Source organism: Onychomys torridus, chromosome 8 (assembly GCF_903995425.1).
Source record: "Onychomys torridus chromosome 8, mOncTor1.1, whole genome shotgun sequence".
NCBI classification, from domain to species: domain Eukaryota; kingdom Metazoa; phylum Chordata; class Mammalia; order Rodentia; family Cricetidae; genus Onychomys; species Onychomys torridus.
Genome location: NC_050450.1, coordinates 41274728 through 41293559, shown reverse-complemented (window position 1 = coordinate 41293559; position 18832 = coordinate 41274728). Strand labels below are relative to the sequence as shown.

Genomic DNA, 18832 nt, shown 5'->3' with positions numbered 1-18832 from the left:
TGCCACACCTGGGAGGCATTCCTGTTGCTGTGCTTCCCTGCTGTGATGGGCTGTGCCCGCAAGCAATTCAGAGGGTATTTGGTTACAGAGAAAAATGAGTAATACAATCCCCCACAGCTCTTCCAGCTCGTTTTCTGTTCTCAGCAAGTTTTTTTTTTTTTTTTTGTAAGTTCTTTGGATTGTCAGGTTTACTGGACCTGGGCTTGGTATCTTCCCCTTGGGTCCAACAAGGGCTTCGAGAACAGGGCAGAGTTGTCTCCATTTACTTCTGTGGATTCTAAAGACATTCAACCCTAGTGGCCAAATCATTCATTTGCATGTAATGAGTTAACTCCTCCATGTATGCAAATGGTTCTGTGCACTGCTTTTCAGGAGAACTGAGTTGACCACCAAGTGACTTTTTCATAGGGCTGAGTGGATCCCTGGGGAGAGAGGCAGGACCAGGCCCGCCCAATGACAGTTACTGTCAAACTCTAGCTGGCATGGGGAGGATTCCCACAGATCAGCAGAGCCCAGCCTCTTCTTGGAGGCAGCAGGTACAGGGTAGGTGTTTCAGGGCCACGATGAGTGGGCCAGGACCAAGTGGAAATCCCTTTCTGTGGCCTAGCAGTCTGTGTGCTTTCTCTGTGGATTTCAGCACGTGGGCTGCTGCTCCTGTTTATTGGTTAGAACTATAGTTTCAACAGAGTGGTGTCTCCACCAAACTCATGTTGGGGTGTAGCCTCCGATGATGTGGTGTTAAAAGGCAGTGGGACCTTTTTGGGCTCTGTTAGTTCATGAATCTCTATGCTCCTGAAGGGATTAAGGCAGTCCTTCCAGGATGGGTGAGTTCTCACAAGAATGGGAACATCATGCCTCTCTTTACCCACTGGCACATGTACCCCTTCCAATTACATCTGCTTCCATTTTCTACATGTCCACCATGATGGCAGACAGCCCAGCTGCCAGAGGCTGACCAGATAGAGCTGTGTGGTCTTAGATAAAACCATGAAAAAAAACAGATTTTTTTTTCCTTTATAAATCACCCAGATTCAGGCATTTTGTTATAACAACAGAAAGCAAATGGGAAGAGCCCACATTCAGGACTTGATTTAACACTATTCTCTAGACAGTCTGTTCATTCCAAGGAGAAGAAAATCTTGCTTTTCTTTGGAGTCCAGACAGTCAAGAGGCTCATCCTATTTGACTCTAAGAGTTACTCAGGAGAAGCAGGTGTGGTGGGGCTGGATAGGGACTGGGTTTTCGGGACATTAGAATTTGACCATTTTACAGTGTTTGCAGTAGTAGTCCTGGTTGAAGACGCCCTGTGAATTGCCTAATGGGAGCATTGCTCGGGTCTGTTTCTGGTTTCCTTCTGTTGGTACAATAAAATATTCTGATTTGAAGCCATTTAGGGAGGAAAGGATTTATTTGGCTCACACTTCAGTCACAGTTCATCTTTGAGGGAAGTCAAGACTAGAACTCAAGCAGGAACCTGGAGACTGCTGCTTGCCAGCTTGGGTACAGGCTCATGCTTGGCTGGCTTTCTTATACAGCTTAGAACCACCTGTATAAGGGATGATGCCTCCCACAGTGGACTGGATCCTCCTACTTGAATTAACAATCAAGACTATTCACCCATGGACATGCCTTCAGGCCACTCTGCTCTAAGCAGTTTCTCAACAGAGAGTTTCTTCTCAGATGGACAGGTAAAGCTTACTAAGACTGTTTCCTGCTGTCTTCTCCAGCCTTTGTGGAAATAGTTTGGATAGGTGGCCATCCAGGGAAGCATGAGACAATTATTTTATTGCAACAGAATCTTGCTATAGGCTGAGTGCCAGCTTTTAACATGCTCCACATACCTGCAGGCTTGGTTGGGACTTGTGCACATCCCCCCAGCTCAGGACCCACACTTGGTCATGCGACTTGTCATAGGACAGCTTAGCTGGCAGAGGGTCCACACCTATGGACTTGAAAAGAAATAGTGACAAGTTGGTCATTGCTGAGGCTGACATGATGCTCATTTTGGACTTTTGTGTTTGTGGTTATCTCACTAGGGCAGTTGGGAAGCTGGCCTCAAACCCTAGCCAAAAATTCTGATTGCAAACTCAGTGTAGAAGCCTTCACATAGGCTTTGTCCTCAGAGGCCAAGGGACTCCATGAGTCTCTCTTCGAAGAACTTAGTTTCTTGCTCGTATCTCACCTAAAGTATCCTAGGTCCAACCAAGACTGAGCACAGAGTCTTTGAGACTTCCACTTAAGAACCAGCTCCAGGGGGCGTCTTCCTGGACATCTTGGGGGCCTCTTGGGCCCTCAGCATCAATCTGGGTTCTGGTGATTTGGTCCTTTCCCATGACCATCTGAGGTAGATTTGGAGGCCACCTGTTGCTACCCAGCTCTTACCTTTGTTCGGCTCTATGCAACCTCTTTGTTGCACGTCAGTCAGTTGAAGGTTCTGGACTTAGGCTACAGCTTCAGGCAGGCAGGCACACACTCCCCTTTTAAATTGCAGCACCTGAAAGTTTGCTACCTGCCCAGGCTATAGCTTTTCCCAAGGCCCTGTCACAAGAATGCTCTTTTCTTCTTTTTATAGTGTAGTTTATTTATTTATTTATTTATTTTTTTAACTATGTGTATGTTGCATGTGAGTTCAGGTGTCTGAGAAGGTCAGAAAAGAGGGCTTTGGACCCCTGGAGCTGGAGTTACAGATGGTTATGAGTCAACTAGGTAGGTGGTGGGAACCAAACTCAACTCCTATGTAAGATCAACAAGCACTCTTTACTGTGGAGCCATCTCTCCAGCCCCACAGTATAGTTTTTGTTACAAAACTGTTCCTTGATGCTCATGCCACTGGACTATGGACCACCAGCTTTTCTTATAACCCCCATGCTCAGTGAAGATGCTGACACAGGTTCTCTGTCATCTTTTTCTGCCCATTTGGCCGCTATGTTTGATGCCTTCAAATCCATATGGATAAGCCCTGTCTTAGGATTTCTATTGCTGTGATGAAACACCGTGACCAAAACAGTTTGGGGAGGAAAGGGTTTATTTGGCTTATGCTTCCACACCACTCTTCAGCATTGAAGGAAGTCAGGACAGAAACTCAAACAAGGCAGGAGCCTGAAAGCAGGAAATGATGCACAGACTGTGGAGGAGTGCTGCTTACTGGCTTGCTCCTCATGACTTGCTCAGCCTGCTTTCTTATAGAACCCAGGACAACCAGCCCAGGGTGGCCCCACCCACAATGACCTGGGCCTTCCTCCACTGATCATCAATTAAGAAAATGACCTACAGGCAGCTTGGCTGCAGCACCATTTTATGGAGGCATTTTCTCAATGGAGGCTTCCTCCTCTCAGATGGCTGTAGCTTGTATCAAGTTGACATAAAACTAGACAGCACATGTCCCCAAAGCCCCACTTTCTCCACAGTTTTAGTGGCTTTCCCTCCACCAACATAATTTATACCTCATCACATAATTTCTGAAATTTCACTTTCATCCATCTTCTAGTCTTTTTAGTCTGTGGGGGAACAATGACCATCTCTGTCCACATTGGCCCAAACTTGCCTAAATAACTGTCTTTAGAGCCTCCTACCCACTTCTCATTTTCTACTTCTGTCACTGTGGTGAGGTGTCCCAGACCTCCTCGAAAGTTCATCCATCACTTCATGACCCCCTCTTAACTTTACAGGACTTCATGTGCTCACCACTCCCTTTTAGAAGTCCTCCACTGACCTGCCTGGCTTCTCTACTTCCTCCTGACTGAGAGTTGGTTCGTCCCACATCTTCTCTGTTGAGGACCTCCCCCTAATGTGCAGAACTGAACTTGTGATTTTGCCCCCTACTGAAATGTCTTCCTTCCCCGCTGTCATGACTCACTTCACTTCCTTGTTCTAACTGATAGCGCCCACCCAAGTCCCAAGGAGAATCTCTAATTACTTTTCTAGCCTTCACCGAGCCTGGCATGTCTCCCCGCTTCCTGGCCCCTGCTTTCACTTTCTCTGGTGGTCAGTGTTCACTCCCATCTGGACTGGTTTTGGAATCACCCAGGAGATACAGCTCGAGCTATGCTTGTGAGCATGTTCCTGGAGAGGTTTAATGTGGTGATATATTATTTCTAATCTAGGAAATAAAGCTTGCCTGAAGATCAGAGGACAGAGTTAGCCATAGAGGTCAGGCAGTGGTGGCACACACCTTTAATCCTAGTGCTCAGGAGGCAGAGATCTGTCTGGATTTCTGTGAGTTCAAGGCCACACTGGACTACATGAGATTAATCCAGTCTAAAAGAGAAACAGAGCCAGGCAGTGGTGGCACACACCTTTAATTCTAGCACTTGGGATCACACACCTTTAATCCCAGCACTAGGAAGGTTGAAACAGGAAGTGATATGGCTGGGCAGAGAAAGGAATACAAGACTGAGGAGACAGGAGTTGGTGAGGTAAGAGGTGGTGGTTTGCTCTGCTTCTCTGATCTTTCAGCTTCATCCTGATATATCAGGGTCAGGGTTTTTTTTTTTTTTTTTTTTAAAGATTTATTTATTTATCATGTACACAGAAGAAAGCGCCAGACCCCATTACAGATGGTTGTGAGCCATCATGTGGGTGCTGGGAATTGAACTCAGGACCTCTGGAAGGGCAGTCGGTGCTCTTAACCACTGAGCCATCTCTCCAGCCCAGGGTCAGGTTTTTTTTTTTATTAAGACCAAGTAGGATTCATGCAACAGTTTAACCAAGGAGAGGAGAATTGGGCTGCACCCTCCACAGACTGGGCCCAAGGCTCACTGAAAAGGGAAACAGGAAAAGGCATTCCGAACACCAGCCTTCATTCCTCCTTCCTGACTGTGGACTCAAGATGAGCAGCCAATCCATACTGGAGATGCTTGCTGCTATGACAGACCAGACCTTGGAGCCTCAAGCCCAAACAGACCCTCTCCCTTCAGTTGCTTCTTGTCTTGTTGCTGTGGCCAGACGCCTGACAAGTGACTAATACATTTAACAAAGGCTTTGGCACCCAGCACTGCCATGATTCTCCTGGGAGCTTTCTGTCCCATGGTAGCGCTACTTGAATGGCTGAGCCCTTGATCTTTCTCTTTAAAGACTCTCTCTCGCATGCATCCCATTCATCTGCTCTCTTCACTGCAAAATTTCCTCAGTGTTTAGACAGTAGCCATTGTCTTCCCTTTCTACTGAACCTCGTCCTGTGAGATTTCATGCTCATGCTCACTACTGTGAAAGAGGGAGCTGAGGAACTAAGCCGAAAGTGGATTACACTCAGAATGGGATTTTCCACGGTCTCACTGCGCTCAGTGAGGCTGAAGTGAGGCAGGAGCAGGAAGCGGAGTTAAAAGCCCCCGGATTAGGGGATGGACTGAGCAGACTTGGCCCTCAAGAAATTTGAAAATGATCAACTTGCTACTCTTTCTGCCAAGCAGATGAAAGGCTAAATCCCTTCTGGGGGATGACAGCCATTTAAAGACTTTACAACCTAAAAATATGTAGAATGTTTGGATTAAAAAATCACTAGGCATTTCAAGAGGCAGATATCTTTTTACTTTTCAAAATCATAATGTGAAGGGCCACAAGAAGACAATTAAGAATTTATATGAAGCCAGGTGGTGGTGGCACAAGACTTTAATCCCAGCACTCTGAAGGCAGGCTGATCTGTGAGTTCGAGGACAGCCTGGTCTACAAAGCGAGTTCTAGGACAGCCTGAGCTGCTACACAGAGTAACCTTGTCTCGAAAAGCCAAAAACACAAACGGCAACAAAAAAGAATTTATATGAAGCTGGGAATTAATTAGCAAATTTGATGGTAAAAATGAATTATCTGATATAATAGTAAATAGGCAAATCCATATTAGATGACGGAGAAAGTAGGATTAGCAAACTGAAAGACACATTGTAGGACATATAAAACAAGAGAAGACATGTGGGATATGATGGAAAGACAAATCATTTTAAAGATGGGGGTCCTGAGGAAGAAAGTGAGCCTGAGCCAGCAGAATAGTTAAAGACATAATTGCTGAGAATTTCCCCATCTGTTAAATGTTCAGTTCACAAACTCAGGAGCCTCTTGAAACCTTGAATCAGAATAAGTACAAAGATCACCACATGAAAAACATTGCGATTAAAGCGCTGACCAAAGAGGAACTCAGAGAAGAGAGGGAAGGTACAGTTGGTCCAGCAGCAAAGGGAGACATCTGGAGGGTATCTTAAAGTGTTGAAGGAAGGTAACTGTCATCTAGCATTATGCAGAAATAGAAAATATTTTCACTTCAAACAAAACTGAGGCAGGAGGACTATGAGTTTAAGGCTAGCCTGGCCTATGGAGTGAGATGTTGTTAGAACAACTACCACCTACCTCAGTAATGAAGTGGACTAGAAAATAAATATATGGGTAAATATCAGTTATTGCCTGGATATATGTATGTATATTTATATACAGTAGTACATAATAATACAAAAGACAGGAAGAAGGTTAAAGGAGTTAGCATTTTAATGTTGAGAAAATGAAATGTGATGGCTAGTGTTAAAATTTATTGTTTTGGGATATTTGTACATTGTGAAGAGGTATTGCTGTGATTGATGTAATAAAAAGCTGAACAGCCAGCTGGGCGGCGGTGGTGGCGCACACCTGTAATCCCAGCACTCGGGAGGCAGAGCCAGGCAGATCTCTGTGCGTTCAAGGCCAGCCTGGGCTACAGAATGAGTTCCAGGAAAGGCACAAAGCTACACAGAGAAACCCTGTCTCAAAAAACCAAGAAGAAAAAAAAAGCTTAACAGCCAACAGCTAGGCAGGCGAGAGAGGCGGGACTTCCAGGCAGAGAGAAGAGGATGAATGAAGCCCACAGGAGATGCAATGGAGATGTGGAACAAGTCGACACACAGAATGGGAGAGAGGTAAAAGACACATTGTAGACTTAAAAATATGGGTTAATTTAAATTGTAAGACCTAGTGGGACAAGCTCAAGGTAAGGCCGAGCTTTCATAATTAGTCTCTGTGTCGTCATTTGGGAGCTGATGGATGGAAGGAAAGACCTACTACCTTTATATTTGACGTAAATTAGAATCATCTGGGAAATGGGCAGTTGGGCATGTCTAGGTCAGATTATCTTGGTTATGTTAAATGAGGTGGGAGGTCCCTCCACTGTAGGTAGCACCATTCCCTAGGCCGGGGATTCTGGATTAAGAGTGGAGAAAGTGAGCTAAGAACTAGCCTGCATTTACTAATTCACTGGTTTTGGAAACAGGGTTTCACTGTGTAGTCCTGGAACTCACTCTGTAGACCAGGCTGGCCTCAAACTCACAGAGATCCACCCACCTCTGCCTTCCAAGTGCCTCCCATGCACCACCACTGCCCAGCTACTAATTCACTATTTTCTGTTCATTTTTATTTTATGTGCATAGGTGTTTTGCCTGCATGTGTATCTGTGTGGAGGTGTCAGAACTCCTGGAGCTTGAGTTATAGACAGTGGTGAGCTGCCATGTGAGTCTTAGGAATTGAACCCAGGTCCTCTGGAAGATCAGTCAGTGCTCTTAACTGCTGAGCTATCTCTCCAGCCCTATTCTCTGCTTCTAACTATCGATGTACCATGATTGTTGCTTTGGCTTCTTACCTGATTCCTTACAATAATGGATTGTGATCAGAATCACACTCTTTCTCCCTTAAGTGCTTTTGTCAGAGTACATTAGCACAGTAGCAAGAAAGCAAGACATGAAGTAACCATTTACATGTGATAGTATCAGTGTAAGGATGTGTGTTGCATTCTCTATAATACTAATAACATGAGTACATCTTCAATAATAGAGGAAAAAAAACCCAAAAATCATTGGCAAAGCCAAAAGCAAGCAACATGAACAAGCTAAATAAAAGGTAAGATGATAGAAGCACTCAACTGTACAAATTATATTAAATATGAATGTATCAAATATTTTAAGTAAAAAACTAGGATAGTTAAAGTAGAGAAAACTTACATGTTATGAGAAAACATCTTAAATATAAGGCATAGAGAGGCTGGAAAGTAAAAGGATGGAAAAATGTAGCAATGCTAATTAAAATATGATTTAGCTATACTAACATTATTTAAAAAAGCCAGATTCACAGCATTACCAGAGATAAAAGGGATATTTTGTGAGGGGAAAAAAGAATATTTCCCCTAGGAAGAGACTATAATCTTAAAGCAAAAATGGATAGAACTTGTGGAAGGAGATAACTTTATAGCTACAGTGGATTTTAAAAACACACCTCAGCAGTTGATAGACCAGACAAAACGAATCACTTAAGAAAGGAGAGCTGAACAGCACAATGAATCAACTTGACATAACTGACACATACTGAATAGCTCATCTAATACTAGAATACATGTTCTTGTAAAGTAAACATGAAACATTTGTCAAAGTTGATCATGAGCTCTGTTTTAAAATAAGCTTTAGTAGAGTTCAAAAGATAAAAGTTACTGAATGTGTTCTCTGACCATGGGAACCAAACTGAAAACCTGTTGCATAAACCAGGAAAAAGCACAGCTCCGGCTATATCAAATGTTCTTTGCACATGCTATTTCACAGGGGCTGGACAGAGACAACGCTGCTGGTTGGTTAAATTCTAGTCCCAATCCTTCAGTTGGTAATCAGTATTGCCCAAATTCCTTGCTGCACATGTATCTGGTCAGTCCAATCCCACCCTTAGTTTCTACCTTTCTCCTCAAACCTTCAGCCCTAGTGATAATCTTCCTTCTGTTTCACTGAAAAAAAAAATCCAAAAGAAAGTAATCTACCAACTACTCAGAGAAACCATCTCAAAAAACAAAACCCCCCAAAAACCAAAACACAAACAAAAAAGAAAGAAATCTACCTCCTGCCCCCTGAATTGCCTAGTGGTACCTAGTGGAGGGGTATCCTCTTGGCCAAGACTGGTGTCCCCATCTGTGTGCACTAGAGTCCACTACAATTGTCTACTACAACAACACATGGAGGAGCGCGGGAACGGTTATTCCTTTAGCATGCACACTCTGGGGTACCATTTCTTTGGCACTCCTTCCTCATTTTTATACTCTTGAGTTTTGCACGGCAAGCCCTCTATACAGGTGCCTGTGTCTCCCACCACACTTTCTCCCCTATCGTTTTGCCTTGAGTCCCCTTCTCCAGGGTTGTCTTGACGGTTGTCATCCTAGCTGTTCTAACTAAGGTGGGCTATGATGTGGTAAGAGGAAATCCAATGGCCAGTTCTCAGATTTCCTAACATCCAAAGCAATACTCGACATCAGAGGCCACTAATGCCTTCTGGAGACCCTCTCTGCCTGTGAAGTACCACCTGCCCCAGGATTTCTTCCTTTCAGGCGATTTCTTAGATGTCTGTCTCTCTGCTTCTTCATCTTAGAATGTGGGAAAGCCTGGGACCTCCATCCTTGACTTCTTCTCTGGGTGATCTCAGCCCGTTCTCTAGATTTAATCAGGCCATGGGATGGTGGTACTCAGATTGACAGCTGCAGCCTCCATCTTTCCTTTGACCTGGTTACTTGAGATAGCTCTTTAATATCTGACACCATTTCATATTTAATCCCCCATCTGCGGTCCAATTTTCCTTTCCCTTACACAAATACTTGTTGCAATCTTCCAGGATCTCCTGACTTGAAAAATCCTTGGCCATGCTTATACTGTCCTGTCCCTTTTGCTATATAAGGCAATGTTCAGTTTCCTGGGAATGGGATGTCTTGGGTGCCATAATTTACCTATCAAATATTATAAATGATATAACCATTCTATGCTCAAGCTAACAAAAGAACCACACAATGCCCTTTTGGTCTCCTCTCAAGCTTTACATTTAACCTGGCAGGAAGAATTTTACGAGGGCTGGAGAGACGGTCCAGTGGCTAAGAGTGCTTGCTACTTTTCCAGAAGACTGAAGCTAGGTTCCTAGTACTGAAGTGGCTCATGACTGCCTGTAACTCCAGCTAAGGGCATCTGATGCTCACGTGCACATACACATATCTACAAATAACCAAGTGAATCTGCTGATTTCTCATCATGGCCCTCTGATGCCGCCACCATCTTGTGTCTGGAACAAGTTCCACCCACCCCTGCTCTGGCTTCTTGCTGTTCTTAAAGCAGCAGCTGTATTGATGCTCAGAAACCTTTCAGTGGCTTTCTCTTCTGCCTTGATCTTATTCTACAGCACAGTTGGCCCCCAGGACCCTCAAGGGGCTTCTGTTTACTCCTAAGATCACCGTCTCCACTTTTTTCATCACTGCATGCTGCTCCCACAGTCTCTGTGTTAGTGTTCAGATTCCAGCTTCTGTTCAGCTCCAGAGTGAGGACCTCTTGGAGTAGTCTGACACCTCTATGGTCACACTAACCCTGCTTTCCACAGCTCTTACGGTGCCCTGGAACTCTGCTTTGCATTCTGTCTCCCTGACTGAAATCTCGTGCCTGGGACTGCAGTAATTTGTTCATCTACAATAGTACTGGGTACTCAGGAATGTATAATTGATAGACCACTACACAGGCTAAGCCCCTCTCACAGGAACTGGGGAGTGGGCATGCAGCAGGTGTTGCCCCAGGATTTCAAGTCTTCCCCACTTCTTCCAAGAGCTGTTACCTGTAAGACTTTCTGGGCTTGAACATCAAGCACAAGGACTCTGTTCAGGGCTGGCTGGGCCACATAGATGTACCGGTTCCTGACATTGACTGCAGATGCCCACTGGCAAGGCTGGCTGGCATCTCCTTCCCCATGAGGACAGATTTCTTCCTGTAAGGAGACAGACAGCCATGTATCTGTTCTTCTACCCTCTCCAACATCTCTGGGGTCCCTATTCCTTAACCCTCTTGGATCCCCTTTTTCTCTCTTAAACTCCTTGGGATTCGTATGTAGAACATGGCACGCAAGCCCTGCCATGTCATTAACTTCTCACTGGACCCTCATCTTCCTCATCAAGGTCAACACTATGTCACCATGTGCTCAGTTTGCAGATCTTTCTGTGTGGAACAGTTCAGGACTCATTCCTGGATCTCTTCTCTGAAGTCTGTTCCCTTGTTGATCTTATTGAAACCTATAGCTTTAGGTACTGTCTGTACACTTACCACTCTCAAGTGTGTGTGTGTGTGTGCATGCTCATATAAGTACACATTTGCACAAGGCCTGAGGGGCCATGCCACTCCCCCAATGCTGCCCACCTCATTTTTCTATTACTCTTTTTGAGATAAGGTTTCTCAGTGTCTTAGAGTTTGCCAAGTAGGTTAGGCTAGCTAGCCAATGAACCCTACAATCTGCTTGCCTGTTTCCCCAGGCTGGGATTACAAATGTGTGCTTTAAAAAAGAGATTTGCTTGTGTATTTGTATGTATGCCACATGTGTGCCTGATGCCTCTGGAGGCCAGTAGAGAGCATCGGACCTCCTGGGACAGGAGTTTCAGATGGCTGTGAACCACCATGTGAGTGCAGGGTCCCCTGCAAGAGCAACAAGTGCTCTTAACTGCTGGGCCACTTCTCCATCCACACCCCCTTTAAAATGTGGGTTCAAGGATCTCTAACTCAGCTCCTCATGCTTGCAAGCAAAGCACTTTTCCAAGTTTCCGTCTTTATTTAAGCCTATCTGTGAACTCCACTCTCACCTGCTGCTCTTGCTCTACTGTGGTGACTAATGGGCATCTCTAACTTGTATGTCTAAAATCAACCTTTCCTTCCTTCTCTCCAGTCTGGCTCATTCTGTACAAAACTAGGATCTCCTTGCCTGTCTGCCTGCCTGCCTGCCTGCCTGCCTGCCTTTCTTCCTTCCTTCTGGTCCTCTCTATAGTTTTAAAGCTGGGAACATTGTTTTCCCTGTCTGTGATCCCTCTTCTCTTGGATTTCTGTCACTTCGTCATAATTCTGTGCTCCTGATCTCTGGTTTCTCTTTGTCTGTCTGTCCTGAGTTGTTGATGGGTCAGGACTCTTGTTGGAGGTCCCTCCCACGCCAATGGCACACGCCCTTGTCCGTTCCTCAGCTGTTGACAACACTCACAGCAGATGGTGCCCAGACCTGCATCTTCAGCTGAGAAACATCCCGTCTCTTCAGTTCCTGTTTGGTCCTTTCACAGGTGCCCCCAACTCTAAGGTGTGTCAAATGCCCTGCCTCCCACACCTGGCCCCTCTCTCTCGAGTGTCTTCCCTACTTGGCATCATTGGACACTACAGTCCTGGAGAACAGAGCTACAGCTCAGGGACAGGTAGGCTGAGGGAACCACAGAGAACAGAGTAACCCAGGGGAATGGTAGTGGGGAGGGCTGCCCTGGATGTACCCCCATCCTTGTCACCTGTCACTTGATACTTGGCTTCCTGTTTCATTGGTAGCACCTCTGGAACTCAACATTCATTTACGTGTGTCCATGCCAAAGGTCACTGCAAGAATACCTGTCTAGATGCTGTCTGTTCACCTTGCTGTCTATTATTTGACCAGGAACCCAGTGTGCCCTCACAACTGCTGGAGAGAGAGGGAGAGTGGAAGTGCCCTGCCTCATGCTCATCTCTTAGCCTGGACTCACACCCGTGCCTTATGCCAGAGCTGAAGAAACCCAGTCTCACATGCATACATGCATGCACACGTGGAACATGACCTCTGGATTTTGACTGTGAGTGACGTGTATGCTGCCTCAGCCACAGAAACTCACGTAACTCATGAAGATCTTCTCTGTGGGCTTCAGGTGTCTCTGGACCTCACAGTCCACAGGGTGGAGGACAAGGATGCCGTCGTCAGAGAAGACATAGAACATGTTTCCCACGCTGAGGCCTGGGAGGAGTGAACACTGGGTAGTCACTAACTTCTAGCCACCGATAGGGCCACACAAGGTGCAGCAGCATGGTAGAGGGTATAACATACTTTCCTGGTGGGGAGACAGCCCATCTACAATACTTGATGCAGTTGGGACTGTGGAAGTGTCCTCAAGGCTGGGAAGAACCAATATATCCTATCACAGCTCTGCAGTACCCAGTACCCACTTGCTGCTGGGCATCTGGAACCCAGTCCCCCAAAGATACCCAGTCTGGGGAGCACCCAGCAGAAATCTGGAGCTAATCCTGGGTGTCCCTTGGAGAGTTTATGAGGCTAGCTATGTGCATATGCCTCAGCGCTGCCCCCAGCATCTCTGTCTGGAGCATCATGCCAAAACCCCTCTGTCGTGAATGGCCCCCCTGGTAAACCTTGGGCTGAAACACCGACTCTGGGCACAGCCTGCCTGGGCTGCTTTGAAAGTCAATCACCAGAAGAGCCAACATTAGATCGACAGCTTAATGTAGCCCACATGGGGTTTGTAGACACAGATAGCTACATTTTTGGCTGAGTGCAGTGCTCTCTCAGTGGGTGGGAATGTGAGAGTCAATAGTCACTCAACACAAAATCAACCTCACAGGAGACCCAGCCTCCTGATCCGCCCCCCTAGAAGGTGCTGTTGAAATCTAGTTTCTGCTATGGGGCTCCAGAGAACTCCCAGCTTCCTTTGCTGCTGTCTGGTCTCATCTTTCTCCTATTAAGATTTGAGAGTGCCCTTCCTCTTGCCTTCTGTATCCCCTCCCCAGGACTTGAGTATCAGCAGAGAAGGGCATAGCATTTAGTCACTGAGGTGAGATGGGGTTTGGTCGATGCTTCATCATTTAATCTGAATGCAGCACCTACCAGCCCTGTACCAGCTGTAGGGGGCTTCAGTGTGCCTTTGGTCCTTACAGTGCACAGTGACCCCAGATGACTTGTGTTCCCTTACAAGTCTCTGCTGTGAAAACCCGAGTCCCTCTGCAGCAACCTCTGCCTAGCAGTGTACCATTGTTTAAAAGACACAGAGCTCAAGCTGAGAGCACACGGCAGCCAGAGAGTGCACTAAGGGCTGTTGGCCCCCATCCCTCACATGTACTGTGTTAGGCTCAGTGCCCAATGCTCAGGAGACTGAGCTGGGTCTGGGCATCAGTGTGCCACATGAGTTTGCCTATGAGCCCCCGACCCTGGTACATAGGCTCTGAAAGGTTGATGGGTCAGGGAAAGGTGGCCCACGGTGGAGCCAAGAACACATGTGATTACAATCATGACACAGGACGGTCACACTCAGTACCTTCTTCCCGCCACAAGATGTTTGCTACTGTAGCAGCCGAGAATCAGGAGAGCCGTAACATGATAGCCAGAAGAGAAGGAAAAAAGACAGTGTCAAACCTTCCTTGCTGTGATTCCTTGGTTCACCCCACTGAGGGACATTCCAGTACCCGATCAGCACTGGGAGACTCTGCATCTCCCATTGGCCCAGCAACAGTATCAGTCCACAACGCTGGACCCGGGAGGACACTTCTGGGTCTCAGGATGCTTTTGCTTTCTAACTGAATCTTTAAAGCTGGGTTCTGGGAACCTAGCAGCTAATCCCTACTCCCTGGTTCTGTGGACAATAACAAATGTGTAGCATCTCTCTCTGATTTCCTAGGTCACTTCAAGGAAAGTCCTTTTCAGTTAGGACTCTCTAAGGAAGAACATTCTTTCAATGATAAAGGCTTAGTTTGGAGTCTGTCTGAGGGAAAGGAACTAAATGTCATTCATGCCAGGAAACCTTGCAGAACCACGGGAGGCAGTGGCTACGAGGGTGGGTGATGATTCCGAGAGGAGAGGCCACGCTGCTTCTAGCTGTATACTAATCCAGTAGCACCCCCAAACCAGACAGTCCTGAACCCCATTCCTGCCTGTTTCCTCCTATGCTTACATACCTATGATGAAGTTCAATTTATAAATCAAGTAGTACAAAATTATTAATACAATAGAATAATTACAACACACTGTGATGAAAAAGTTACTAAAGGGGCTGGAGAAATGGCCTAATGGTTAAGAGCATATGTTGCTCCTCCAGGGCACCAGAGTTCAGTTCCCAGCATCCCACATTAGGGAGCTCATAACCACTTTTAACTCCAGCTTCAAGGGATTGAGAGCCCCTTCTTCTGGCCTCTATGGGAACCTGCACACAGAAGTACACATTAAAAAAAACAAACACAAAAACTTAAAGGGTTCGTTTCTGGAATTTCAGATCAAAGGAAGCAAAACCATAGATGAGAAGGGACCACTGTGCCTTGAGAGCTTCCAGGCCACTAGGATGGAGCACCTGGGGGCCTGAAGGCTTTTGGAACCAAGTTTCCAGTTATCACATAGGAAGCAGGAGCAGAGCTGGGGTATTTGGGCTTCCTTCTGGTCCTGGGCTCTGTGTCCCGACCAGAGACATCAGTTGTCTACATTTCCAGGGCTGTCTAGGTTTCCTGAGATGGTCATTGTCTGTATCTAGCTTTGTGGACAGAGGAAATAGATTTATCCCAGCCTTCAGAGGCTCCCAGTTGGTGACTATGGCACTGGAGAGTTAATGCATTCCCCTTGTCCCCCTAACACTCCCAAATGGCTCAGTGAGGATCTCAGAGCCAATAGTGGACTCACAGGTCTTCCTCGCCGAGTCCTCAATGAAAAGGGAGGAGATATCTTCATCCACGCCCACTTCGTTCTTGGCAATACAGGTATAGGCCCCTGTGTCTTCATAGCGAACGCTGCCAATGTGGAGTTCACTTCCATTGGCTGTAGAAGGGACAGTGGCTCAGGTGGCCCTCTCAGGGGGAACGCCCTTTCACATGCCCTCCCCACCACCTCCTCAGGATCTCTGAAGAGGGTTGGGCTGAAAACATAGTCCTTGGGTGTGGCTGGGGGCAGGCAACATTCATGGGACTGGGCCCAGGACAGGCTGGCACTGCTGAAATGCAGAGGATGCCCTGGAATCTGGCCAACAAATGGCCTCTCAGACAGATGCCCATGATACTTGTGTGCCAGTCATCACAGGCTCAGCCACGATTTTACCTCTCATTCCCTACCTGGGATTCTTGTGTCATTCTTACCCAAGAGGGAGAGCTGTTTGGACATCTGGGCTGAGACATCCATGCCATTTTTCAGCCAAATGATTCTGGGCATGGGAATGCCCTCAGCGTGGCATCGCAGGCTGGCTGCCACTCCAGGCTCTTGTGCCTGGGTCTCTGGATAAACACGGATGACTGGTGGCACTATGGATGAGAACAGTGACAGTGAGAGCAGACCCACACCCGCTCTTGGGCCGCAGCCGAACCCTGAGACCCCCGCTCCAGAGGGTGAAGCCAGGAGGTGATGCCGGAAGCCTCTGAACCAGCTATCAATGATGTCTTCAGCAACTCAAGCGTTGAGGGAAAAGGCTGTAAAATGGATCACAAGCTATAAACACATCCAGTGTGGGACTCTGTCACTCATGGCTTCCATTCTTGTTCTAAATATGATGGAAAGACATCCAGATAGTTAATGCTGTTCTGCTGCTTCATGTAAAGAGCAACAGCCATTGGAATTTATCTCTGAATGAATGAAATTCAGATGTATGATTCCTGTTATCGGAAAGCCTTTGGACGGGGCCTTAGTTTCTTGCAGGAAATGCTTCACGAAGCACTTAAGGGCACTGACTGGCAGGGCTGCTAATTACATCATGACTGTGGGGAAGTCAATTGATTTTCCAGTGGGTCATTTTTATTTCTTCACTCTCTAAGCCCTAGAATCAGCATGAAAGAAGGATGTGTCCTCCTTGGTTGGGGAGTGACTTGTCTCTGGCCCGTGGTAGTTAAGTTTCAGCTTGGGCATGCTACCTGACCCATGGGCTAGATGAGCACAGTGGATTGGTCCTTCTTACAAGGGCAGGCTGTAGGCAAAGGCTCTTGGAGAAGTGGAGATTATTGGGGGGAGAAAGTTCCCCTCCTGGAAATAAAAGCATTATGATTTCCCATATTCACGAGGGCTTATGTTTTATTCTATATGCTTTAAAACCAGGATTTGAGAGTTTATGTAAACATACTTGAGTATTAAATCACACACCCTTCAGAAAGTGGGGGATGGATTCTTCTTGAAGTGGATAACTCTGTTTTCTTATTATTTGAAAGCTCCTTTGTCCATTAAAAGGAGGAATTGTGATATTTTAGATGAGAGAATTTTCTCTGGATGAACAGAGAGCACTCGATATGTACATAGGAGGAGCCGGTGCCACCAACAATGGACTCTAAGGAAGGTACCATTCTGGTGATCCACGCTCGGTGGACAGAGGAAAAAAAGAATTTTTTTTTCATTAGGAGCAATGGATCTGCAATTGCTGTAGGAGACACTCAGGGGTCTGTTTAGAATCTACCAACTCAGCTCAAGTTTCCAGGATTGCCCTGGCTGACCTCTGGGGTGAAGTTTGGAGGGGGGTGGAATCCAAACTAAGCTCAGGGAGCCCCAAGAGCAAGATGTCTGTGGCATCTCTCTCCCTGGTTCTCTTTGTCAAGGTTCTGGGGGGAGAGTCCTAGGCTATAGAAGAGTGGCCTTGTCCCTGATCAAGCTATCAAGGGGGTAAGTGGGGCCAGTTGAGATGTAGGTGAGGATGATTTTTAAGAACACGGGTGTTCTCTGACACCCTTGGTTCATACAGGAAAGGATGAGCTTTCCTCACACCTTCATTGGGCAGAGAGAGGAATGGGGTTCAAGTAGAATACACAGACCTGAGTAAGGAGGCTATGACCTTAGAGCACAGAGGTGGAGCTTGGTGGCTCACAGCACTGAGGCTGATGGGTGAATTGAGAAGGCTCTAGAAAAACCAAGGTTCTAGTTGAGGACTGTCCAGGACCTGAACATTAGTGAGCTCAGATTCTTGTAAGATCTCCATCTATGCATAGCAGATTTTCTGGAAACCACAAAGCAAACCTAGAGAAAGCAGAAGTAAAATGGAGGACTCAACTCAAAAGCCAAGAGAGACAGATGAGTAAGTCTTTGAGCCTGTTTGTAAGAAGAGCAAGTTTGGTCAATGAAAAACTAGAGAAAGACTACAAAGGGGTTTAACAATGTGAGAAAGCGGTATTAAATTATAGGTAATAAAAACAAAGATCTCAATGAAATGGATCATTTAAATGAACCTTTAGGGGCTATAGAGTTGGCTCATACATATGTGTGTGCGTGCGCACACTCACACATGTGTAGGAACAAGCTGTGAGTTTATCTCACTTGGTCCTTGTTTTAGTTACTTTTCTACCACTGTGATGAGAACCATGACCAAGACAACTTATAGAACAAAGCATTTCTTTGAGGCTCACAGTTCAGAGGGTGAGTCTCTGACCATCATGGTAGGGAGCATGGCAGCAGGCAGACAGGCATGGCCTTAGAGCAGTCATTTAGAGCCTACATCTTATACAAGAGTTGGAAACAGAGGGAGAGATCACTAACTGGGAATGGTGTGGGCCTTTGAAATCTCAAAGCCTATCCCCAAGTGACACACCTCTTCCCACAAGGCCATACTTCCTCATCCTTCCCAAACAGCTCCACCAAATGGGACACAGTAATCAGACATCTGAATCTATGGAGGCTGTTCTCATTCAAACCACTAGAGTCCCATGTAAATCAGAATCATACACTGTTAACTGCTGTCTCTCAGGCATTTCAAGAATGCCTAGAGAGACGGCTCAGTGGACAAAGCATTTGATGTGCAAGTATGAGGACATGCGTCTATAATCCCAGTTCTCCTAAGGCAAGATGGGAGGGAGAGACAATAGAATTCCCAGATGCTCATGGAGCAGCATCAGGGAACAAGAGGCCTGCCTCAGGCAAGATGGAATGCAAGGAACAACACTTGAGGTTGTCCTCTGATCTACACGTGTGCTGAGGCATGTGTACATCCACCCTCACATATAAACATGCAGACACACATACATAAAAAATAGCAACATACTCTGAATATAATATGTCTCAGGGCCTACTAGAAAAGCTATAATCCAAAGCCAAAGGTGGCCAAAACGAAAATCATTTGTTTTTCTTAGTAAGCACCTAAAGAGCCTTTGGAAAGGACCCA

General features: G+C 46.2%; 1 protein-coding gene across 1 annotated transcript in view; it reads right to left on the bottom strand.

Moving 5' to 3' along the window:
- Window positions 1-18832, bottom strand: part of Fstl4 (follistatin like 4) — a 421445-nt gene that overhangs the window by 14397 nt on the left and 388216 nt on the right. The window contains exons 9-14 of the mRNA XM_036197831.1: window positions 15843-16004; window positions 15394-15528; window positions 14045-14071; window positions 12617-12735; window positions 10570-10719; window positions 1842-1949 (exon numbers count right to left, since the gene is read on the bottom strand). Coding sequence (XP_036053724.1) covers window positions 1842-1949; window positions 10570-10719; window positions 12617-12735; window positions 14045-14071; window positions 15394-15528; window positions 15843-16004 — 701 coding nt within the window. The remainder of the gene's footprint in view (window positions 1-1841; window positions 1950-10569; window positions 10720-12616; window positions 12736-14044; window positions 14072-15393; window positions 15529-15842; window positions 16005-18832) is intronic.